This window comes from Artemia franciscana, chromosome 8, assembly GCF_032884065.1.
Source record: "Artemia franciscana chromosome 8, ASM3288406v1, whole genome shotgun sequence".
Taxonomy (NCBI): domain Eukaryota; kingdom Metazoa; phylum Arthropoda; class Branchiopoda; order Anostraca; family Artemiidae; genus Artemia; species Artemia franciscana.
Genome location: NC_088870.1, coordinates 34821272 through 34848079, shown reverse-complemented (window position 1 = coordinate 34848079; position 26808 = coordinate 34821272). Strand labels below are relative to the sequence as shown.

At 35.8% G+C, this 26808-nt stretch overlaps 2 protein-coding genes across 3 annotated transcripts in view; one reads left to right on the top strand and one right to left on the bottom strand.

Moving 5' to 3' along the window:
- Positions 1-364, top strand: part of LOC136030340 (cyclin-K-like) — a 51255-nt gene extending 50891 nt beyond the window's left edge. For both annotated transcript variants that reach the window (XM_065709257.1, XM_065709258.1), the window contains exon 9: positions 184-364. In XM_065709257.1, the coding sequence (XP_065565329.1) occupies positions 184-327 (144 nt within the window). In that variant the 3' untranslated portion in view covers positions 328-364. The remainder of the gene's footprint in view (positions 1-183) is intronic.
- Positions 365-9641: 9277 nt separating this feature from the next.
- The window catches only part of LOC136030339 (serine/arginine repetitive matrix protein 1-like), a 67897-nt gene continuing 50730 nt past the window's right edge, over positions 9642-26808 (bottom strand). Inside the window, exons 13-16 of the mRNA XM_065709256.1 lie at positions 20484-20507; positions 18165-18286; positions 17471-17660; positions 9642-9937 (exon numbers count right to left, since the gene is read on the bottom strand). Of these exons, the coding sequence (XP_065565328.1) occupies positions 9782-9937; positions 17471-17660; positions 18165-18286; positions 20484-20507 (492 nt within the window). The 3' untranslated portion in view covers positions 9642-9781. The remainder of the gene's footprint in view (positions 9938-17470; positions 17661-18164; positions 18287-20483; positions 20508-26808) is intronic.

Here is a 26808-nt window from a genome sequence, read left to right as displayed (position 1 = left end):
AAGTCTTTTTTTCTTTTCGTTTTGTGGGAAACACAGAGCCCGACAAAAAAACTGGATGATTCACGCCTTCTGATGTGTTTTTAGTTTTAGTATTACTCAAATCATATTGTTTGACTAAAAGAAAGAAAAAAATTAAAATAGTTGCTCAGTGTTGTTAATATTTTCATCATTTTCCTTTTTCAGCAAGTTTCGTATCCAGCTGCGGCACCGGCTAGACCCTGGACTGCTTCACCTGCTAAGCTTCCTGGACAACATCCCCAGTTTCCACCCACTGCTTCTTTTTACCCCACTTATCCTTCAAATCAACCACCAAGACCGCCATATTAATTGTAACTTATTTTTTTAATTAAATTTCTTTTTTATATGCGTTGAAACAAGTTTGGTTTTTATGAGCGACACGAAGGAATGATGGTAAGACTGAAAGTAACAAATTAATTCTTATGCAGGTCTTCCATTTTCTTGAGATTTTTTCTTCCTCGTTCTTTGTACTCCACGGTATTTGTTTAAAGAGATAAGAAAGAAAAAAAGATATCAATTGTTTTGCAAAATCATAGAATTTTGTTTGTTTTATTTATTTTTTCGTATGTAATTAAAATTCTATAAGATTCTTTCATGGTTGCAGCAGCAGTTGCAATCTAGTAAAGAGCGAGCCCACAGTAACCAAAAGTTAAAACGTGTCTAGAAAACAACAATGCTTAGTGAAAAAAATTGCCCTCTGAACCTGATTCGGGAATGGTAACTATTATTTCAGTTCGTCTTAAAAGTAAAAGCTTATTGCGAAAAGAAATTAATGATGATTTCGAAAAAAAGCCTGAGACGCCTGGAAAATGGCGTCAGATCAAAATAAAATTAGAACCATTCGAATCAGCATAGTCGAAACCCTCTGTATGGAAATTAAAGTCCCCCACCTTGAACAACAAGGAAAATCACTTTTTTGCATGAGTAGCACTGATCCGTCTTCCGTTTTTTTCCTTTTTTCCCAGGGCAAGCGGTTTAAAAGAACATCATAGAGAGATGCTTAATCGCTCAGTCAAAAGCTACTCCTTATATTTACGTACTTTCCGTAAATTCCACCATCTGCAAGTTCCAAATAAGAGGTGACGCTACAGCGTTGTCTATGTTACAGAGTATACGGCTCCAATATATTATTACTTATTTATTTACTTATTATTTATTTTTTATCCCGGAGGCACTTCATTTGTAACGGGTCGTCGAATAAACTTCGGAGGGGCTCAATCTATTGGAAATTGGAGGTTCTAGTGCCCTTTTTAAGAGTAAAAAATGACTGTAGGGCAACTAGCCCCCCTCCCCACGCCCATTTTTTCCAAATGCATCCAAAAATTTTGAGATGGCCATTTTATTAAAAATAATTCAAAGATCGTCTAACAAAAACTGCGGTGTCGACACAACCCGCTAGGGCAGGGGCAGGCGTTGTAAGTTATGCTCTGGGAGCATATATGGTTCTTATGGAAGGGATGCTCGTATACACTTCAGTGAGGGCTCATTTGAATGGAAATTGAAAGTTTTAGTTCACTTTTTAAGAGTCAAAAGAGATCGGAGAGCAACTAGTTTTCCCCACGCCCTTTTTTCCCCAAACCCATTCGATACTAATTTTGGGATAGCCATTTGTTTTTAAATAGTTCAAAGGTCAGAAAACAAAAACTCCAGTGTCGACACAACCCCCCAGGGCCCAGGGGCAAGCGTTATAAGTTATGTCCATGGGGCATATATAGTAGAATTGGTCGGCACCCATGGAGCGCTATTTTGATTCAATGAATGTTTTGCTTTTGTATGTTTTAATTGTTTTTAAGTAAGGTAAAGTGTTGCAAAGTTTTTTGTGTAGTTTTTTTGGTCATTTCTTTTTCCTCTTTTCTTTTATTCACATTATACTCCGTTTTTCATGTGTATTATAACGGGTTATAAATAAATTCAATTCAATTAAATATGGTTCTTACGAAAAAGATTCTCGTATAAACTTCAGAGAGGACTCATTTGATTGGATACGGAAAGTTCTAGTTTACTTTCTAAGAGTCGAAAGAGATTCAAGGACAACTAGCCCTTTCACGCCCAATGAAAACTGAAAACTTGAATCTTTTCACTCAAGTCACTCAAATGAAAACTTTGAGATAGCAGGTTTGTTTGAAATAGTCTAACGATAAGATAACCAAAACTTCGTTGTCAACATAACCTCCTCCCCCCACAGCGAGGGGAAGGGTTGTGATTTATGTCGCGGGGGCATATCAGGTTTTTATGGAAGATGTGATCGTGTATACTTTGGAATGGACTCAAATGATTAAAAACTGAAAGTTCTAATTTACCTTCTAAGGGTCAAAAGTGATTCTTTGGCGACTAGTCCCCCATCCCTCCTAACTTTCTTTTCCCTAAATGCGTCCAATCGAATTCTTTATATAGCCTTTTTGTTCAAAACAGACTAAAGTTAATATAACAAAAACTCCAGGGATAAAACAGCCCCCCTAAAAATCGTGGGGGGGGGGCAAGTGTTGTTAAATGTGCCCTGGGGGCGTGTAAGGTTCTTATGGAAGAGATGGTCGCATAAAATTCGGAGGAGGCTTATTCGATTGTAAATCAGAATTTCTAGTGCCTTTCTCAAGAGTCAAAAGTGATTGGAGGGCAACTAGCCCCCCTAAGGCCCTTACGGATTGTTCTGGGTACCCGACTGATTGACCGTATTTCAAACAGTAGGCTGAACGAAAAATGTTGTTCAATCCCGCTTTCTAGGGCAATAATGAAAGAAAGGTTGAGATGGCTAGGGTACGCTCTGCGGATGAAGGATGACAGATTGTCGACGATTGTCCTTTTCGGCCAACCGTCTAGGACTAAACGGAAAGCAGGTCGTCCTTGTCTGGGGTGGGAGGATGTCGGAAAGAAAGATGGAAAATGGGAACCTCCTGGGGGGTGTAAAGAGGGAGGCTTTGAATAGATAGGGATGGAGGAGGAGCGTGCGTAACTGTGTTGGCCTCAGGTGGCCTGGTGCTGCAGTGAGTTGTTAGTACTAGTAGTAGTAGTATTAGACCGCGATCATCTTCAGGGAGTATGGGTTATGCACTTCTAATGAATGGTTTCTTCATTACAAACAAGAGTATGGCCACTGCCCGTTTCCTAACGGTAAAAGTATCATTCTCTTACTTAAATAACCAATTCTCTTACTTAGAATTATTATTCTCTTACTTGAGTGGCTACAAAGTTCTGCAAACTTAGTTTACCGTTTTTATTATAATAACTGGGAGAACAGAATTCAAACACAAGTGAGAATTGGATTAAGGATTGGTCGTTAGACCGGGATCGTTTTCAGGGAGTAGGGTTTACGTACTTCTACTGAATGGTGTCTTCACTACAAACAAGAGTATGGTTACTGCCCGTTTCTCTAACGGTAAAAGCATAAGGCCTACTGCGTATTTGGCGCTTTATTAAAGGAATTATATTATAAATATTTTCTTTTGTTATTATTACAACATTGAAAATAAAATGAAAATTGCAGTGAAACCAGACAAGGATTTACCAACAGGCTCCCTGGCGGTTTCCCCGAAAATCTTGCAAAAACGGAGCGCAAAAACGCTTGGGCCTAGAGGCATCAAAGCTTTAAATCCGGCCTGGGTGAAACAAAATTGTCAGCTGGTGAGCTTTCAGCAATTAATCTATATATATAAAAATAAGTTGTCTGTGTGTCGAGTGACGTCATGTTTGCGTGTCGACTGACGTCATATTTGTCGACTGACGAAATTACAGACCGGGACATCGGGACACAAATGACGACCGGGACACTGAGACATAGGGAATATAAATGACGACCGGGACACTCAAAGAGAAAGCGACCGAGACACAAGGAATGTTCGATTAGCAACAAAGCACCGGGACACGGAATATAAATGACGACCGGGACACTCAAAGAGAAACTACGGACCGGGACACCGGAACACAAATGACGACCGGGACACAGGGAATATAAATGACGACTGGGACACAACTACAACGGGGACACCGGGGGGCACAGGGGGATATATAAATGACGACGGGGACACAGGGAATGTTCGATTAGCAATCACCATCAACAAAGCTCAAGGGCAATCATTAGAATAATGAGGTATAGATCTGAATACAGATTGTTTTTCCCATGGACAATTATATGTTGCATGTTCAAGAGTCGGTAAACCTGCCAATCTATTTATATACACAGACAATGGGACAGCCAAGAATGTTGTATATTCGCAAGTTTTACGTAGTTTAAAACATATATATATCTATCTATATTCACAGGTGGGACACAGGGACACAACTACAATGGCGCGTAACTAATATGGCGCGTAACGACTTACGCACGCGGGGGGCGAAGCGCCCCTCCAACTAGGTGTTGGGGTGGCGCGAAGCACCACCCCAACAGCTAGTGTCATTATATATTCAATATTCAGTTTAATTTATTAGTTCTTACCAAAACTGTTAATTCATTTTGGATAAAAGAAAAAAAAAATTGAAATATGGAATTTTGAAAAACTTTATTACACTTAGCCAATCAAAAACGAACAGAAATTAATTAAAAAAAAAAAACTTTCAGAGAAAGAACTTTTCTGAAGAAAAGTAAAGGCCATATTAAACTAAAGATCAGAAGAAATAGAAACCTAAAATAACTCAAACTCAAAACAACCAGATATTACTATTAAAGAGTAATTGAAACCCAAAAGGAACATAATTTAAACAAACAATCGGACCAAAAACATACAACAGGTACTAATATAAATGAATAGATAAATCTCGAAACGAGCGAAGCTTAAGTTGAACATGCAAATGAAGGTTTAAACGAACAAAAATATTTTGCTATTGAGGCATAAATGAAACCCAAAATTAACAGAAATTAAATAAACAATCACAGCAAGCAAACAAATAATAGTTACTAATATAAATGAGTAAATAAATCTTAAAACGAGTGAAACGTCCGCCTCTTTTGCTAAATTGTTATTTCTTTTTCTTGTATTTGTGTTCTTTGTAGCTCTTTGTTTTTCTCCTTGTACTCCACTTTTTCCCTTTTGTAAGTGGGTAAGAGAAAAATTATTATTTTTATTTTTAATATGCAAGTCCAGCTTTGAACGGAAAAAAATATGTACAAAGAGTTTGAATTTTGCTTCCTTCTTTCACTATAAAAGTATAAAGCCTACTGTGTCATTGGTGCTTTACTGAAAACTATGTGTGTCTTGAATAGTACAAATAAAATCAAACCCACTTTTGTTGCCATGTCTCAAGTGGAAAAGCTGTGGCTAGTGGGCTACTAGAACTTTTTACAGTGATTTTAAATGCACTTTTGAAAGCTATTGCTCGTATTTCCGCGATTTTTATCGATTCTACCATCCGCAAATGCGATATAGCACTAAAAACAATACTTCAACTGAAAAAGCTTGGAAGTATAAAACGGTATCATTGTAATAATTATGGTCCAAAACCCTTAACTAGAGGTTTGCAAGACTTCTCCCATATATTCCTCTTTCAAGCCCCCTTAATAAGCCACGAATTTATGGTCCTACAAACACCAATAGATTACTCTAGATTATTAGAGTCGTGATTCTATTGGTGGACCGTTGTACTTCAAATCAGAGTGTCAAATGTGCTATTCCTGTTTGGGTATTTTTCTTCGATCGCAGTTTTATCCCTTCTGTTATTATTTTCCAGATAATTTACTATTTTTGTCAATGTGATGTGCTTTTTGTTTTAACATTGTCAAGCATTTTGATTCAAAAGAGAATAGAGGTCATCCAATTCATGGTTTGCAACTACATTCTTAGCAGATCACTAAATCTATCCAGATCCTAACCAGAGGAATAATTTCGTCAAAATCCTGGGAAAGGGGCAAAGTTGGATCTTTTTTTCCCAAATAAAGTGAAAATGACAGGTAAAACTGAAAACTGAGCCAAATAGTAACAAAAAAGGTAAAGATGTAAAAAAAAAAGACTTACCCGTCTCTGCGAACGCTTGAATTATGCAGGTTTATCTTAATTTTGACAACATTTTTGGAGAAAATAAATTTCAGCTTGGGGGGGGGGGCAACTACGATCTGGGGGGGGGGGGCAGTTTTTTCCTCTTCCCCGTACCAAATTATGTTCCTGATATCAACACGTTGCCACTTAGGGGTTGAAGAAGCGTGATCATTTTGGCTCTGGAACTCCTCAAAGTCGTATATTAAAAGAAGAATTACTCATTGTTATATTTACTTATTTTATTTAAAAATCTTTATTTATTTAAAAACCTTTATTTATATAAAAACTTATTTTATTTTATTTATTTACTCATTAAATTATTTACTTATTTTTACTATTTAATAGACAGGATAGCACTATTTGTATAGCCTATAGAGGGATCATAGTATTAAAAACCTATTTACATTTTTTTTCTGTGATGATTTTTTAGTTGTCAGATTATATTCCAACTTTTTTGTCTGAAGTCTTTTGGTATTTAGCATAGAGGGGAGGGAGGTGTTTAGTGAAATAAGTTAGAGATATGAAAATTTCGCCTATATTTTGAAAACCTTGAAAAATCTTCCTTAGAAAAATTTTTACTTCTAGAATGCCAAGGAAATTGATGCGCGATAAAAATTATTTCTTAGTATGCTGTTCATTTTTAATCTAGAAGAGCGCATGTTTTCTAGCCTGCTCTGCATAGCATTAAAACTTGTTTAAAACGTTAAACTGAAACCAATGTCTGTTCCAATGTTGGAATGATCAGCTAGTTCCATGCTACATACCTGTTCTCTGTGCCTAAATGTGTAGGCTATTGTTTTGTAAAGAATGGATAATAAACTTTTTCTTGTAAACTTGACGTTTTGCAGGAATACTTCGTTTGTCTCATATAAATATGGCTCATATTTTTTGATAGTACAAGGGTATTAAAACAATATGAGAATTTTGTACTGTTTATTGATTTTTCTATTACAATGGATTTACAACATCCATGATTACAATGGATTTTTGAATATAACCTTCAATGTCAAATAACCTCTACAGGTGATGCTTCTATCCTCTTAAAGTATTTTTAGGAAAATTTAGAGATCCCCTCAACCTTCTAAAAAGTCCACAAGTACAACTTCTTCCCACTCATGGAAAAGAGTTGCCAATACCTTGTTGAAAAAAATTTCGCAAAATTTTTTGAATGCTCCGCGTATTATTGCATTTTGTGGTACTGGGAAGGTAAATTCGGGCCCAAGAGTCACAATTGAATGATAGAGAAGATGAACGTGAAAAGCTGTATCGGTAGTCAGTTAAAAATAAATAAGAGTCTTCTTTGTTTTGAAGTCACGTGTATTTTACGAAACTGTATGATAGATACAAAAATTATGATTAGGTTTTGAAAACTTTGAAAATCTTCTTTTGAAAAATAGATACTTCTACAATACTAAGGAAATCAATGCGCGATACCAATCTTAGAAGTTAATTCTTAGTTTGCAGCTCATTTTTAATATAGAAAGACTTAGGTGCTAGATAGTCTCCGTGAGAGCAATAGCTGGCACAACTTGAGTTTTACTTGAATTGAATTTTTTTTAAAGTCAAGTTTACCGGAAACTGTCCAAAAAAATATTTTTCTGATAACATAACATTTTTTTTCAGGCCTACGTAATAGTTTTCAATGGCTTTTTTTTTGTTTGACAAATTCATTTAAATGTATCAAAATGCGCGAAATTAAACTTCAATCCAAAGCCAGGGTGGGCAGGTGCTGGGCCCCCCACTGACAGAACAAAGTTACGTGAATGATTCAAAGTAGCGCTTCAACTTTTAGTTCTGTTACTTTTTTAGGTCAATCAACTTAATCTAGTTTCTAATACAAATGTTTATAAACCCCAATTAGCGGTAAATAATTTGCTAATAGTCATTCTTAGTGTTGTAAATAGTAAAATACGCCACGGTAAAATTGGTTATTTGACGTATTTTACCAGTATTTCAAGTATTTTACCGGTAGATGTTTTCCAGAGAAATTGCTACGAATTGTTCTGGGTACCCGGCTGACTGACCGTTTCAGATAGTAGGGTGTATGAAAAGTGCGGTTCAGTCCAGTTTTCTAGGGCTATAATGAAAGAAAGGTTTGGATGGCTTGTACACGTTCTGGGTATGAAGGATGAAATATTGTCCTTTTTGGCAAACCACCAAGGGCTAAACGGGAAGCAGGTCGTCCGTGGTTGGGGTATGAGGATGTCATAATAAAAAAGATTCATGAGGAATGGGAACTTCCTGGGAGAGAGTAAAGAGGGAGGTTTTGAATAGACTGGAATGGAGGAGGAGCTTGCTTAGCTGTCTTGGCCTCAGGCGGTTTGGTGCTGCGATGAGTTGTTAGTAGTAGTATTTACCGGTATTATATGTGTTTTGCCGACGTTTTACGGCGCCTTGTAGTTAATATAGTGCAAAACTACCCAAAGGCTGGGAGAAACAGGTTTTGATATAATATTATTATTATTTTGTACTAGATACACAGCAGGGCGAAAGAAAGCAAGTATAATTGTTAATTGCACCCATTAATTTCGTAGTGGAGTATTTATAATTGAGTGATACATTGATATTTGACTAGCCCTTCTCTTATTGCATACAACCTGATTTGCATATGCTTATTTTCTTTTAATGAACAGTTTATGTAATCTTTCTACTAAAAAAGGTTCAGAAAGCAATTTTATTTGGGCTGTGGGTCTGAAGTAATGTTACTCAGTTTAAAGCCTAGAACACACGTAGCTTTTTCAGCGCCTATTTGGTAAATCAGTGGCGTACTCCTTCTCTTCAGCAAATTTTAACTACCTCTACTGTAATACACTTCTGATACTCTTTGTTAAGACAGACAGCCCTTTAGCCCCGAGACACACTTGGCGTTTTTTACAAGCTGTTTTATTTTAATGAGCATATTTGGAAGTGTAGAGGATAGTATTATGACGGACACAATGGGCGGTAAAAAAAAAAAAAAAAAAAAAAAAAAAAAAAAAAAAAAAAAAAAAAAAAAAAAAAAATCGACGGCAGCAATGCAGCCGTATATTGTCATTACAATAAAATAAGGGCAAAATAAAATAAACAATCGTTTATTTTAGTGCCACGCCGAGATGGAAGCAGAACGAAATGGAGGGGATATACTCGGCGTCTTTTCTTCTTTTTTTTACTGCTGATGAATGGGTGTCTTTGCAGAGAATATATCATAAAAAAAAAAAAAAATTGGAAGACATAAACGATTTTCTTCTGGGAAGGGAGAGGAGGATTGTAAGAAAAAAGAAAATGGTAGATAGTTTGTTTATAGTGTCAAATTCAAGGAAGTTTGAAGTGTCAGAGGCTTGGGCCCAAATGTGCCCCTGTCTTTAACCGTAAGCAAATCAAAGTCTATTTATTATAAAAAACGAGTGTTAATCCAGTTTATGCGCACTAAATTAAATAGTATTTTAACAAATCTTGAATTTATTTACGGTAAGAAAATTTCTAGATATTGGTTTTTAAAATAAGAGAGGTATTATCTTTTTAAGCCTAGGAAAATCTAAATCCTTAAAATTTTCATTAAAAGCTGAATTGAGGAACTCTAAAACAGCAATTTTTATTTCCTAGAAAGTACAGCATTTTACCTTATTTTATAAATTTTACTGACCGGGCTTTTATTTTCTGGTAATTTTACAACAGTAGTCATTCGCTGGAATTAATGTATTTCCAAAGAAAAGTAAATGTATAAACAGGGTATCATACAACAAATGCTAAAACCATACCATCAAATAAAAAAAAAATTATTAATGATCGTCTTATTAAATAAACTGCAAAACAAATAATAACTATATATACTTCTTCTTCTTCTCTTCGTAGGCGGTTCCCTCACTTTTTCTTTTGTCTTTTTTTCTGTAGCTCCCTTCACCACGAGATGTATTAACAGAATATTCATCTTCTGATTCAGAGTGACTTCTTAAACGACTTTCACTAGGAACATTCCCCTAAAAAATGATAATCCGAGTTTACTCTATAATTTTTCCTGTATATTATTATTATAATAATATAACAGGGTTCCTAAGTTCAGATTGTTTTGGTCTCAGATTGTCTTTGGTATCTTTACCTTAACTTTACATATTATATATTTTCTTTAAAAAAGATCTTGTAAGAAAATACAAGATACGTTTGAATACCCAATGATGGTTATCAGCAATAATAATAATGATTTTTTATGCTACGTAATTTACTTTATATTATTATAATAATAATTTATTTGTGACCCACTAATAAGGTGATAAAGTGGAGTGACAAAAACGAAAGAAAAAAGAATGTATACATAAAAAGATAAAAAACTATCCTATGGCAATATTAATTATAAAGAACAACAACTGCAAATCAGAACAATCGCACGAGAGGATGAAAAGGACCTAACCGCATGCAAGACTCTTCTTTTAACTTCGAGTCCAACTTATTATATGACGTCAATTCATCAGTTACATTAAACATTCGAATAATCTTACGGCTTCAATACCAACGAGGCAGACACAAAAGATATTTGCAAACCTGATAGGAAAAGAATGGAATGGTGGAAATATGTTGGATAGAGTTTAGCCATTGCCTTACGAGAATATTTGGCCACGATTTGGGACAATTTTAGCATAGCCTGCTTTAAGCTTATTCTTAATATCTGCACTAGAATGGATACCTGAAACAGAAAAGCAGATACTAATATAGTTTCATTATCCATCCCTTCATGAAAATTTGACTGCACAAAGTTTAGCATTGCAGAATGCGCAAGCTCCATCATAATAGTAATTCGGAAGAAATAAACCAAGTCACAAGTCCAAAATAAGCCCAAATAAGCCACAAAAAGCATTATCAAATAGAAATGCCCTGTTCATAAAGAACAAGAGCTAAGAGCTCATATGGCACTTGTGACGAGGCAAGAAGAGCTAAGAGCCAAGAGATCATATGGTATGAGCTCTAACGAAATTCTATGAATCAATAGATTGATTTAAAAGGAAAATAAAAGGCTTAATGCCGGTCAGGATTTAAAATAAGAGCTCTGAGTCACGATGTCCTTCTAAATATCAAAATTCATTAAGATCCGATCACCCACTCGTAAGTTATCAATACCTAATTTTTTCTAATTTTTCCTCTCCCTTTAGCCCCCCAGATGGTCGAATCTGGGAAAACGACTTTATCAAGTCAATTTGTGCAGGTCCCTGACACGCCAAATCACTGAACCCCTGCCCCCAACTCTCCCAAAGAGAGCGAATCCAGTACGGTTCCGTCAATCACGTATCAAGGACATTTGCATATTCTATACACAAGCTTCATCCCGATTCTTCCACTCCAAGTGTTTTCCAAGATTTCCCCCTCCAACTTCTCCCAATGTCAAAGATCTGGTTGGGATTTGAAATAAGAGCTCTGAGACATGAGTTCCTTCTAAATATCAAATTTCATTAAGATCCGATCACCTATTCGTAAGATAAAAATACTCCAATTTTCCCGTTTTCCAAGAATTCCGGTTTCCCCCTCCAACTCCCCCCAATGTCACAGGATCTGGTCGGAATTTAAAATTAGAGCTTTAAAAAACAAGATCCTTCTAAATATCAAATTCCATTAAGATCTGGTCACCCTTTCGTAAGTTGCAAATACCTCAATTCTCAAAATTACCCCCCCCCCCCCCCCATAACTCCACCAAAGAGAGCAGATCTGGTCCGGGTATGTCAGTCACGTATCTTGGACAGGTTTTTATTCTTCCCATCCAGCTTAATTCTGATCTCACCGCTTTAAGTATTTTCTAAGATTTCCGGTCCCCCCAACTGCCCCCCCCCCCCCCCAATTACGCTGGATCCGGTTGAGATTTAAAATAAGAGATCTGAGTTACGAGGTCCTTCTAAATATGAAGATTCGATCACTCCTTCTTAAGTTAAAAATACGTCATTTTTTCTAATTTTTCAGAATTAACCCTCCCCCCAATAGAGTGGATCTGTTCCAATTATGTAAATCATGTATCTAAGACTTCTGCTTATTTTTCCTACCAAGTTTCATCCCGATCCCTCCAATCTAAGCGTTTTCCATGATTCTAGGTTCCCCCACTCCAAACTCCCCCCAGTGTCACCAGATCCGGTCGGGATTTAAAATAAGAGCTTTGAGACACGATATCCTTCTAAATATCAAATTTCATTGAGACCCAATCCCCCGTTCGTAAGTTAAAAACACCTCATTTTTTTTAATTTTTCAGAATTAAACTCCCCCCAATTACCCCAATGAGAGCGGATCCGTTCCGGTTATGTCAATCATGTATCTAGGACTTGTGCTTATTTTTCCCACTAAGTTTCATCCCGATCCCTCCACTCTAAGTGTTTTCCGAGTTTTAGGTTTCCCCCTCCCAACTCCCCCCCCCAATGTCACCAGATCCGGTCCAGATTTAAAATAAGAGCTCTGAGACACGATATCCTTCTAAATATCAAATTTCATTGAGATCCGATCACCCGTTCGTAAGTTAAAAATACCTCATTTTTTCAAATTTTTCAGAATTACCCCCCCCCCCCAACTACCCCAAAAAGAGCGGATCCGTTCCGGTTATGTCAATCATGTATCTAGGACTTGTGCTTATTTTCCCCGCCAAGTTTCATCCCGATCCCTCCGCTCTAAGTGTTTTCCAAGTTTTAGGTTTCCCCCTCCCAACTCCCCCCCCCCCCAATGTCACCAGATCCGGTCAGGATTTAAAGTAAGAGCTCTGAGAAAAACGATATCCTTCTAAATATCAAATTTCATTGAGACCCGATCACCCGTTCGTAAGTTAAAAATACCGCATTTTTTCTAATTTTTCAGAATTAACCCCCTCCCTAACTACCCCAAAGAGAGCGGATCCGTTCCGGTTTTGTCAATCATAGGACTTGTGCTTATTTTTCCCACTAAGTTTCATCCCGACCCCTCCAGTCTAAGTGTTTTCCAAGATTTTAGGTTTCCCCCCCCCCCCCAAATGTCACCATATCCGGTCGGGATTTAAAATAACAGCTCTTAGACTCGATATCCTTCCAAACATCAAATTTCATTAAGATCTGATCAACCGTTCGTAAATTAAAAATACTTCAATTTTTCTATTTTTTCCGAATTAACGGGCCCCCACTCCCCCCCCCCCCAGATGGTCAAATCGGGAAAATGACTATTTCTAATATACGCCTGCCGAATTTCATCGTCCTAGCTTACCTGGAAGTGCCTAAAGTAGCAAAACCGGGACCGACAGAATTTGCGATTGCTACTTGGTTAATACCAAGTGCCATAAAAACTTGCCACACATATTTATTAATAGTCCAATGTGCGGAATTAAATTCACTGCGGAATTTAACTTTATTTATTTTTTTTCGCCATTAAAAATTGTATGCCAAAGTAGGTCTTTTTTTTTAAAGCACTTCAATACCTATTTTTAAGGAGAAAATCAGCCTGTGCAATTTTTACTATTTTTTTATACTATTTATATTTTTTTACTATTTAATATTTTTGTCAATCTCTCGAAGTTGGAAACTTGAATTTTCCCATGTCGTTTTAGAGCCGGTATTCTCGCGCTAAAGAAAATCACTCAACTTAATTTTTCTTAATGCCAGGACGTCCTCGAGGACCATTTAAATTCAACCCATAGTCAGAAGATAAAATACGAGCCATCATAAAGTAGACACGTCATATTTTGAATTTCCATCACTGTGACTACCTAACGGAAACTTTTTCTTTCCATAGATTGATCAGTTTTCATAAATATACTGTTTGCTAACTGTCGTCCGTGTTCATTGCAAAGTTCGAGCTTTGTAGCCTATTATATATCCCTAGGATCACATACCTTCGTCCATTTCTGAAGCAAAAACAGATCAGACACAACGTGTGGAACAATCAAGCAAAACTATTAAATAAATTCGTTGGATCCAACCAACAAAAACATAGCCATAGGATTGATGCTTCATTCTTCAAGAAGAAAAATTAATTAGCACGGGGGTGCTTATTAGACTAATAAAACTAATAAATACTGTAGATGAACCTTTAAGAGGACAGTGTGGTTTGGGAAGGGGAGAAGAAAGGTCGACCGAACTTTCCCTCCTATATTAATAATTGAAGAGTGTCTGAATAGTCAGACCAATCAAGTCTTCACTTTTACAGAATATAATCAGGTATTTGACGCAGCAGATAAAAAAGCTTCAGTAAAGGGTCTACTGAAGGGTCCTTTTATGGCATAAAAGAGGGTCCTTTTATGGCATAAAAGAGGGTCCTTTTATGGCATAAAAGAGGGGAATATTGCGGGAACAATATAGCCGCATTTAGGCTAGGAAGTGACGTTAGTATTTGGTTCGGTGCGGAATAAGGAATTAAGTAAGGCTATGTCCTATCCCCCTTTATTTATGGATTATTTGAAATGTTCCTGAAGGAACAGGACAATGGCTATGGGAGAATATAGTACCAAATGAAAAGGTAAAACTCTCTTAGACTTGGATTACGCAGTTAAGTTGACTGTCCTAGATAAAAATGTTAAGGAAGCAAATGAATTCTTGAAGGTTTTGAGGGTTCAGGGGTGCTATAACGCCTATAAATTAATGTTAAGAAGACTAACTTAGATTATGAATAAATGAGGGTGCAAAACTGATATCAGGCAACGAGAAAATATACCAAGGGAATTGCTTCACTAACCAAGGCAATTAAATTAGTAAAGATGGCGGATACAATAGAGATGCAATAAATAGAGCAGCGAAGGCGCAAATTGTTTTTTCTCTGTTAGAAAAGTTTGGAAGAGTAGGAAGATAGTTCAGCGAACTAAGACCGTAAGCCATTGTATTGACAGGGGCCAAGTAATTCACTGAAACGTAGGCGCTTCGAAAGGCTGAGGAAAATTTAATAGATATTTTCCAATGGAACTGTCTAAGAATAGCTTTAGGAACTCGTTTGACAGACCGTGCATCAAAAAAAGGTTGTATGAAATATATGATTCAATCCCATTTTCTACCAATATATAAAAGAAAAGTCAAGATGGCTAGGCCGCATTTTGCGGATGAAGAGAGATTGCCAAAGATTGTTCGTTCTGGCCAACCGAATCACATCAAACAAAAAGCAGGTTGCTGCCAATGGGCGGGGAAGAATCCATAAGAAATAATTTAGAAGAGATTTGAAATTCAAATTAAAGGGTAAAGAGTGACGCTTCGGATAGGTTGGGGCGTAGGAGGAGCATGCACAGTTGCATTGGACTATTTTTATCGGTTGATAGGATAGCTTTCCATTATGCTTTTTTCCCCAAAAAACTTCAGCTTTAGTGCCACAGATAGTCAATATTTTTAAACTCGAACTGGATAATTTTTTCCTCATTGGAAATAACTGAACATTTCAATGTGGCCGATGGGCAGTCATAAACTATGAACTTGCGAAAAAAGCATGTAATTTGACGGTATTACACGAAAAAGCTATTGAGTGAACCCAGTATATTAAGTGATTTGGACAGTTCCAAATTTTCACAGAGAATGAAAAAAATGTTCTCATTAGTTTCCTGTAATCAAACACCTAACGTGTTAATCATTCGTGAACCTCCCAAAATTTGTCTGGAAGACTCGCCCCATCCCAAAGAAAATTCTGACCTAAAAATGCACTTTCTCCGTATTTTAGGCCTTCTACAAGGGTAATCCCTGATTAACCCAATCTCCCTCTTAAAGACTGCACCTCCTCGCATTGAATTCAGAGAGGAAAAAATGAGATGCTAAAGCTTTTTAAGAGAACAGTTTTGTTTAGCAGTTCTAAAAAAAGAAAAACAAACAAAAAGTTAATACGTGAAAAAACACAATGTTTAGATCAATAATTTGAACCTAGGTTGTCTTTAAGCTAGAGGTACTGAAACATTATTTTCTTTCTTCAAATTATGACTGGTTCCGTTCTCCTACCTCTTATAAAGGAAATACATGTCAGTATGAGTGAATAAAGACCCATGAAAACGGGAGTTTTCGACTGGAAGTTCCTCGGGATGTGAGGAAGGATCAACTTACGATAGAAAACAGAAACACATTTTAATTCCAAAATGACTAAATTAAGTGTTACTTGGGATCTCTTTGAGGTTTATCTGTCACGCTTAGAATTGTAGGTTAGGATCTTCATAAGACATTTATAGTGTAATTTCAAATAAAACATGAATGATGAAGAATATATTGGATTTCTTAATCTCCAGACATAGCTTATTAAGCACGATTGACAATCATTTATCAGAGTATATATTCTTGTATAAAAAAAAAACAACTCCAATCTCCTCTAGACCAGACCAACCATCAAGATTCCAGTGTTCTCTAAGGCGACTTACGACGCTCACTTGCAACTATTACACAGAAGAAAATAGAAGTTGGCATGTGAAAAAAAAAGGATTGATACCATAACGAAATGCACTTGAATCTGGACATACCCTTCAATAATAGCCCAACAAAAGAGAAAACAGCTAGAACCCAACCTTAAAAAGCGGGCCGTAATACCTTTAAGCCTCAAACCATATATAACTACATTTCTTATTATTATTTCCACAATAAATTTTTTATTAATATAATAAAACTTCGCTTACATGTAATAAAGTCCTACTTTAACACTTTTGATTCAGATACTACAGTATGCAACCTATCAGCCTTTTGCAACCCGCCCTCCCACTATCTGCCTTTTGCAAACAGCCCGTCTTATAGAAGTACCAAACTATTTCTTACAGTAGGATAAGACACAGGTAACAAGGTCACTTTACCTGGAAAATAAGGATGTTTTTTATAATTGAGACTTATGATAAACAAAGAAGAAGAAGTGGAACTAAGACACAACGTTTGGGGATTAAAAATCATCTCAAGTCAAAGACTAGAAAAATGACTTTTCACTGTGTTTCGCGACGAAATTCTACAAAATACGAAGAAAATAATTTTCCAAGATTCAAATGTATGTTTTTCAATCAAGGAGGCCCTGTCTTGGCTCAAAAATGACCCTTTTCCATGAAAAGCTCATAAAAATAATGGTTGTTTGCCCGAATGCACAAACAAGCCGGCAAAATGGTCAGCTAATTTTTTTGCTCCTGGAGATCAAAAACAAAACCTGACAAAATTAATGTGTTCCCGGCCGGGAGAGCGTCTTTCCAATATTTCGGGACTTTTAATTAAAAAAAAAATATATACCATAACTTATAAGAGGTAAGTCGTGCAATAGAGACATCAATATTTTAAGAGGATATACTTTAGAATTTTCGACATTGAAATTCCTAATAGCTTTTTGGAAAACCAATTTTTGTCACACAAGTAAACAGAGAGCGAAGGAGGGATGGAGAGAGGGGAGTTTGGTTGTGTCTTTGGGTCCGTGCCCACGAATTATTAGTTTTTTTAAGTTTACCCATATTTGTTGTATTCTCTTCTATAATTCAACCATTGTTTCTACGTTTTCTCTAACCTTTCATTACCGAAATAAATTCTTGCATAAGGGCTCTGCCATACTATCTCTATTGTGCTATAAAAGGAGCCAATATTTGGTATTAGACCATCACTTACCACACGTTGCCGCTCATAAGCCCTCATGTCTTCATAACTGGCATTTTTTGGCAGGAAACCCAAAGTTGTGTAATACGTCAGACGAACTTTCGGATCCTCCCAGTTCGGAGGAATAACAGGGGCAGGGATAACTGGCGCAGAAGAGCTCGATTTACCAGGCATCGTATCCAACGGAGCTTGCCTTCTTGACCTACAAAAAAAGCCTTCTTGACTTAACAGTTACTTTGCATTCCAAATTCAACCAAGGCTTAAAGAGAAAATTAACTGTATTTATAATCATGTTCACGCCCAAAAATCCAAACTTTCAACAAAGATCTGGAAATTGAAAAGACGATTTTACACATACGTAAACTCTATCTAGTGTCAGGATACGAGAAACCCCATGGTAGAAACAAACTCGCCTCCTTCTAAAATGCATACTCGGCTATCAAACTAAATTGTGATTTCATTCATTGATTTAACCCACAGGGCGCTTTGACATTTCTGCCCTTAAAACGAATGGATAAGCAGTTTTTACGCCAAATTTTAAATACAACTTAGTACCTAAAAACGGCAAAAACACTGCGCAGACAACTTTCACTTCCGTTGGCACTAACGCACCTAACCGAAGCCTTGCTGTAATTTTTCTGAAATCTAGGGCTTACATTGCCTAATTTATCCCTTTCAACAAAACAAACAGAGAAATAAAGCTTACCTTTCAGCATTCATATTGACTTTGAGCACAATTGGTTCTTCTAAAATACCCGGTCTTGCAACGGGATTGAGACGACTATACCTTGCAAATCTATCGCTTAACGGAGTACTTGATTCCTTTTCCTAAAATGAGACAATAGGGAAAATGTTGAAAAACCACTCATTCAACAATACAAAATTCAAACAAGTGCGAATCCCACTATATTAACATTCCCAAACCAATGCATCTCACTTTCAATTCACTATTTGAACATGATTGTGTATTATAGACAAATTAATAGCAACCTACAAGGCTTTCTATTAATTTCTTACTTTAGTAAAACGAATTTGCATTGAATTTGTAATAAAGCTTATCCTTATGATGGGAACACCAATGCATTTTTAATATCTTCATCTGTATTTTAGTTCAGCCAGGCAAACCTTATTCTTTTTTCTTTTATTTTTTTTGGGAGGGGGTAAAAGATTTGCGCTGGGGGCTTGTATATCTATCAAAAGGGATTAAGTACATATTATTTGGGCTTTATAGAGGGAAATTCATGACATTACCAAGAGGGGGACGAGCAGAACCAGATAGCTTTGCATGCTTTTCCGCCTTTGTACATTTGTTTTTAAGTAACCAATATGTTCTACTTCTTCTTAAAGGTTAATGCCAGTTTTGATTCCAAATTGGATTTTGAAAAGGTGTTTTTGCTGGAAGGGGTCTACCTTGTTAGTTTTCCGCAAGACCCATGGTTACAAAAGTAGAAAAACAAAACGGATTCCTTTTCTTACAAGCTAAATAGTAAGGCAAAACCTTCCTAGACTCCTAGACTTCCTTTGCATTGAAAATGCAAAAAAAAAAAAAAAAAAACAAACAAACAACAAATGGTACGAACAATGAATTACGGAGAATATCTTAAGATTTCTACGCCATGATCGTACACCTGAATTAGAGTATCCAGGTTCTCGTATAGTTTAAATATAGTGTGACAGATAAGAGAAATTTGAATTTATATCTCAGGCCGAAACGCACAGAAATTAAGTAACACTTTTTCAGTTTTAAACACATGCTTGTAAGAAAGTGCTGGATCTAAAACGCATTAAATAAAAAAGGCCATCCTTTACTCATAAGTCAGATCATAAGGTAATGTCTACGTCCTTCTAAGTATTTATTTTACTTGGTTAACTTTTCTACTAAAATCTCAACAAAAGTTTTAACTGCAAGTTATAGCTTCTATAATTAAAGATTCATTTTTAATGTTCACTCAACCAAACTACTTAATTCGGCTAAATTGGAGGTAAAAAATATAATAACAAGTTAAAAATAACAATTTTCAAAAAATGACAATTTAAGGTAGCATCATAATGGATTCCTGCAAAATTCGATAATTAAATTCATCAAACATGCACAATAATGAAATAATTATAAAATCCAAAGATAACACCGATAAAAAAAAGTTAATCATTAGTTGGAAATGGAATTAGAATGCGAAAAAAAAAAATCAGAGGTGAAATTGAACCTTTTTTTTCAACAAACGGCAGATTATATTTGAAAATAAGATCGATACAGATGTTTCACTTTTAATGCAGCTATCTTCTGGTGAGAGAGGGAATGTTCGCTTTTTTTCACAAAAAGGAAAATTTTAAAATATTAATGAAAATATAGACACAAAACGAATACATAAAAATAAACAACATCTAAAATTCTAATTAAGACAGTGAATAAGAACAACTTCAAAAGAGTGAATATTGCGGCTTAACATCCGGAAAACCTTTTTCAACGAAAAAAAAACTAGAATAGACAACTAAAACATAGATAAAACTGAAAAAGAAGAAGAACTTGAATACGAAGACTGTTATAGTTGGTCCTAATAAGTGTTTCACCTCTTTTGATGAAGCGATCAAAATAGGTACAACTAAGAGAAATTACACACAAAGGGAAGACAGTGGAAAACTCATCATCTCTTTTTTCTACTGCTTCAATTAAAATCATGATTAATATTATAATATTATTAATAATTATTATTATAATATTATAAGTCTAGGAAATTATTTAAAGCTTCAAAAGCTTTTTATTAAAGAGTCTTCTTGTTTTTCTTTCCCTCTTTTCATTTATAAAGACATCTGGACGTGAAGCCAAAATATTCAGGGATTTTAAACCTAATTTGCATAGTGTATTAATTAAAATTTAACCTCTTGTCTATCTATTTCTATAATTTCATATTACTTGTGAATTAAAAGAAAGTAGGCTAAGAAATTACTTAATTAAACATTGACAAGATTATGCTAAGATTAAAAAAAATTACAAAAAAGTAAACAAAAGGAACAATAATAATCTTACCCGCCAATGCACCAAATTGTTTTCCTGAAAATAAAAGGAAAATTCATTTTTAGTAATTTTAGTTAGAAATTCCTTATAGTCTCTTTACAGAACAAATAGCTTATTATTCAAAAACTCCACAATTTAACAAAAGTTTTAATACCATACTTCCATGATTATGGATCTTCAGCAGACCAGAAATTTTATTTACCAAGAAGCGTTATTCTTACTAGAATTTCGAAGTAATTTAACTCACATAAATTAGGATCAACACTTTCTTTGCTAATACGCTTTAGACTACTCGAAATTCGACGGTTTCTTTTCTTTCTGCTTCCGCTTCACATGCCTTTTTAGTAATCTGATCTATTCGCGGTAACCAAATAAGTATATCAAATCTTCCGGAATTTCTATTAGAATACAAAACATACAATAGTCATATAAGAGTTCAAAAATCCAAATAGCTTGAATGCCATTGCCAAGTTTAATTGAATATTACTAACAAAATTATAATATATTCCAGCCATATCACAGATTCGATTCAACGAAACTGGTTCCATAATTATAAAATATTAAAAACATTTCTGAAAAGTAAAAGGGTGAAAATACCTAGAAAAATGTCTGCTATTCTAATCGGATACTTTTTTTCCAATCAATTTCGCTAAAATATCTTATTTTCCTAAAACATCTACAATTTCTCGATATACGAATGAGAAAGAGATATTTTATTCACTCTGTCTCCAAAAAAAAGAGAGAAATATGACTTTCAGGCAAGTTCATCCAGGTAAGTAGAAGATAATTTAAAAAGGAAAAGATATTAATATTTCACTAAGTTAAGAAAGGAGTCGTTGTAGAACCAAAATTGACTTCACACCAATGTACGCAAATGTCTAAGCAATTTTTCGTGTCTGCAAACATTTTTTTTTTTTTACTATAAAACATACTCATATGTGTTATATATTGTATCTATTGTATATATGTATATATATATTGTATATGTATTATATACAACCAGAATCAAAGGATTTATGCAAATCGCAGGTGACATAGGAGGTGTCTCGATCAACAAGAACCTGTAATTATGCACCCCAAGTTCTTTCCACAATTTTGGTTTTATCAAGGCTTATCATTCCCAGTTTTAAAGAAAAATCTATTTGCGAACCCTTTGTTGTTGAATGGAGTTCTGGACTTTTCTCACAGTCAAAGAAGCCTATTGTGTGAATAAAAGATGGCAAAACCGTGGGAAGCATGCAATTTTAATTTTCTTTCATTGAATTTTCCGGTTTGCTTTTCACACTAAAAAAGAAAAATGAGGAAGAACAAATATGAGGTCAAGAAAATAACAGATAACCAATCAAAACAAATTGTGTATTTTCAGGGCCCCCACGTTGCGCCCTCAGCTATACAGATTGAAAATCCCTCAACCCCTGTATGCATTATGCTCTGGACGAATGATGCCAGTCCAATTACCATATCTACAAGCACAGTTTAAAAAAAAGACTGCTTTTAATAAAAATAAATTATATACAGGTACTTTAGAATAAGCAGATCAGACTAAGTGATACAACTTAAAACGTATTTTCAAAAAAAAAGAAAAAGTAAAAACCAGAGAATAAATTACAGAAGTATATAAAAACAGTTCCCTAATGAAAAGGAATCTATTTTCAAATAAATTCTGTTTTTTTTTTTTTTTAGCAGTCCGCCAAAACAATCCCGTCATTTTGTAACCGCACGTTTTTGTCACACTCTTTAAAACAAATACACAAAAGAAAAGAGAACGCCTTTTAATCATTTTAATCAACAACAGTTCCGTAGAATATAAGTTTTTTACTGACTTCATAGCTAACGCTCCTACAAAATCCCCCAAAAGGCTCCTAGTAAAAAGTAGAAATTAATACTCCACGAATATCTCAATTTGAGATGATTATTAATGTAATTTTATTTTTGCTATATTAATATGATAATTTATATCTGCCATTTTATTACTCGTGTTTAGTGAAATTAAATGAAATTATCGCATCTCTTTTCAATTTCAATCTGAATAAGACAATTTAATTTCATGAATTCTTGACCAGTGAAAGCTTTTAGAGCTTGGCTATCATTAAATAATAAAAAAAAATAGTCTTTTTTAACTGAAAATAAGGAGCGACACTAAAACTTAAAACAAACAGAAATTACTCCGAGTATCAAAGAGGCTGTTCCCTTTTCAACACTTCGCTCCTTACGCTAAAGTTTGACTCTTTCTCTCAATTCTACTTTATTAAACAGTAAACAAGAGCTAAGAGCTCATATGGCACTTGTAACGAGGCCGGACGAGCCAAGAGCCAAGAACTCATATGGTATGAGCTCTAGCAAAATTCTAAGAATCAATAGATTGATTTAAAAGGAAAATCAGAGGCTTAATGCCGGTCAGGATTTAAAACAAGACCTCTGAGTCACGAGGTCCTTCTAAAATATCAAAATTCATGAAGATCCGATCACCCACTCGTAAGTTATAAATACCTCATTTTTTCTAATTTTTCCTCTCCCTTCAGCGACCCAGATGGTCTAATCAGGGAAAAAGACTTTATCAAGTCCCACCATATTTCTACCTGGTACCCTGTCTATTTGCTGCTGTAACTGTAAGTAAAATTCATCTGAGTCACTAGTATCTCCATCAGTTGGTTCAATGGGGGCATATACTACTATAACTGATACCCTAAACTTTTTAGTCATAAAATGAGCAATTAGTATTCTATAATTAATACCTTCCCAGCCTAAACAAGACTTAGCAGCTTCCTTATTCATCATGAGCCCTACTCCCTGTCTATGTACCCCATCCTTCCTTCCTGAGTAAACAAATTCTATGTCACCTAATTTCATGCTTCCTACCCCTGGGATATGAGTTTCTGAAACTCCTAATAAATCCAGTTCAAACCGTCTGAATTCGTCAGTCAAAATGTCGATGCGATAGTCATTTTTTAACGTCGTAACATTCCAAGTTCCAATTTTCATGTTCTTTAAATCTTTGAAATTATTTTGGCCTCAAGAAAAGCAGTGATCCCGGATACCAATGCAGGATGGGGACCTAGCCTAGCCTAGGTAAATTTGGTGTAGGAAAAGAAAACAGTAATGGCTATAGGCTTTTGCAATTTTGTAGGTATAACAACCTAGTTATAACCAATACGGTGTTTGGTCACAAAATGGCCCATAAGTTGACATGGTATTCACGTGATGGTAAGACAGCAAACCTTATTGATTATGTTATTGTAAACAGAAGACTAGCAGGATCAATACAAGATACTAGGGTGTATAGGAGTGCCGTTATTGATGTTAAAAGTAAAGATCACCATCTAGTAGTGTCTAAGGTTAATTTAAAGCTGAAATTTCGGAAGAGTAACTCCCTCCCGGAAAGTTATGATGTTGGTAGACTTCAGGATGAAAATTTGAGAAAAAAATTCCAGGAACAGTTGAGTACTAAACTTGAGGGTTTAAAATTTGACAATGTGGAAGATGGATGGAATAATTTCAGAAAAACAATTTGTGAAGTTGCTGATGGTGTCATAGGGAAGAGTGCTAAGACAGCAACTAGGAATATTAGTGAAAAAGCTTTAGGTTTAATAGAGAGTAGAAGGGGTTTGTATAAGAATTATCTGAGCGATAGGTCGTATGAAAACAAAAGGAATGTAAAGAAAGTGGAGAAAGCATTAAAATATGAACTAAGGAGATGTGAAATGGAGGCGATGGATAAAATTGCTGAGGATCTGGAAGATGCGGCTAGACGGCATAATAGTAAAATATTATACTGGCATGTTAATAAATTGAAAGGGAGTAGCCGATCCGGACTAGTCCCAGTTAAAGATAGAAATGGGGCCACAATTAGTGATAAGGAAAAAGTTAAAGAAAGATGGGTGGAACATTTTGAGAATGTGCTAAACCGAGATACAGTTGCAGGAAAAGATATAGATGAAAATGAAAAAGTTTGTGATACCTTGGATGTGAAGGAAGATTTGTTTAGTGAGGAAGAATTAGCGACAGTACTAGAAGGATTAAAAAATAATAAGGCCCCAGGTGCTGATAGTATGATTACTGAGTTCCTTAAATATGGTGGCTCTGAGGTTAGGAATAAGCTACTGAAGATTATGAACATGATTTTTGAAAAAGGGGAAGTACCCAATGATTTTAGGAAAACCTTAATTAAACCACTGTATAAGAAAGGTGACAAGAGTGAATGTCGTAATTATCGAGGCATTAGTCTGGTCTCTGTAGGTAGCAAATTACTGAGTAATATGATACTTTTTAGACTGAGACATGCTGTAGACAAAGTTTTAAGGGAAGAACAATGCGGTTTTAGAAAAGGTAGAGGATGTGTCGACCATGTTTTCACTCTTAGGTTAATAATTGAGAAGTCCCTTCGTTGTCAAACACCTTTGGTCCTTAGTTTTATCGATTATGAGCAAGCTTTCGATTCTGTTGATAGAACAGCGTTAACAAAGGTCTTATCGTTATATGGTATACCAGAAAAATACATTCAAGTGATTTGCGCTATGTACGAGAATAATACTGCTGCGGTTAAGGTAGGAAATGAGGTTAGCAACTGGTTTTGTATTAAATCAGGAGTTAAGCAGGGTTGTGTTCTATCCCCCTTTATATGGATCATTTTGATGGACTTCGTTTTAAGGAGCACAGGAAAGGCAATTGGAGACCATGGAATCAAATGGGGAGGAAGAACGCTCCTGGACTTAGATTATGCTGATGATTTAAGCATATTAGATGAAAGTGTGAGCAAAATGAATGAATTTTTAGAGGTTTTACGAGTTCAGGGTGCTAAAATAGGCTTGAAAATTAATGTTAAGAAGACTAAGTCACTAAGGCTAGGAATAAGTGAAGATGAACAGGTGACCTTAGGTAACGAAAAGATTGATCAGGTTGGGAGCTTCAGTTACCTTGGTAGTATTATTAGTAAAGATGGTGGGAGCAGTGAAGATGTTAAAAGTAGAATAGCTAAAGCTCAGGGTGTTTTTTCACAGTTAAAAAAAGTTTGGAAGAATAGAAAGATAAGCCTACAAACCAAGATTAGAATATTGGAAGCTACAGTGATGACAGTGGTCAAATATGGCTCTGAAGCATGGACACTCCGAAAAGCAGATGAAAATTTACTAGATGTTTTCCAGAGAAATTGCCTACGGATTGTTCTGGGTACTCGGCTGACTGACCGTATTTCAAACAGTAGGTTGTACGAAAAGTGTGGTTCAATCCCGCTTTCTGGGGCTATAATGAAAGAAAGGTTGAGATGGCTAGGCCACGTTCTACGGATGAAGGATGACAGATTACCGAAGATTGTCCTTTTTGGCCAACCGTCTGGGGCTACACGGAAAGCAGGTCGTCCTTGTCTGGGTTGGGAGGATGTCATAAATAAGGATTTAAAGGAAATGGGAACTTCCTGGGAGGGTGTAAAGAGGGAGGCTTTAAATAGATTAGGTTGGAGGAGGAGCGTGCGTAGCTGTGTTGGCCTCAGGCGGCTTGGTGCTGCAGTGAGTTATTAGTAGTAGTAGTTAGTATTTGTGCAGCTCCCTGACAAGCCTACCAATTTTCATCGTCCTAGCACGTCCAGAAGGACCAAACTCACCAAAGAACTGAACCCAATCCCCTAACCCCCAAAGAGAGTGGATCCAGTACGGTTACGTCAATCACGTATCTACGACATTTGCTTATTCTACCCACAAAGCTTCATTCCGATTTCTCCACTCTAAGCGTCTTCCAAGATTTCCAGTTTCCTCCTCCAACTCCCCCCAATGTCAACAGATCTGGTGGGGATTTGAAATAAAAGCTCTGAGACATGAGTTCCTTCTAAATATCAAATTTCATTACGATCCGGTCAACCTGTTAAGTTGAAAATGCCTCAGTTTTTGTAATTTTTCCTAATCAATACCCCCCAGCTCCTCCAAAGAGAACAGATCCGTTCCAATTATGTCAATCACGTATCTATAACTGGTGCTTACTCTTCCCATCAATTCTCATCCGATCTCTCTACTCTAAGTGTTTTCAAACATTTCTATTTCCCCCCTCCAACCCCCTATGTCCCCGGATCCCATTCGAATTGAAAATGGAGCATGCGAGACATAAGATCCTTCTATATATCAAGTTTTATTGAGATCCGATCTTCCATTCGTAAGATAAAGATACCTCAATTTCCACGTTTTCCAAGAATTCTGGTTTCCACCTTCAACTCCCCCCAATGTCCCCAGATCTGGTCGGGGTTTATAATAAGAGCTCTAAAGCACAAGATCCTTCTAAATACCAAATTTCATTAAGATCTGATCACCCGTTCGTAAGTTACAAATACCTCCTTTTTTTCTAATTTTTCCGA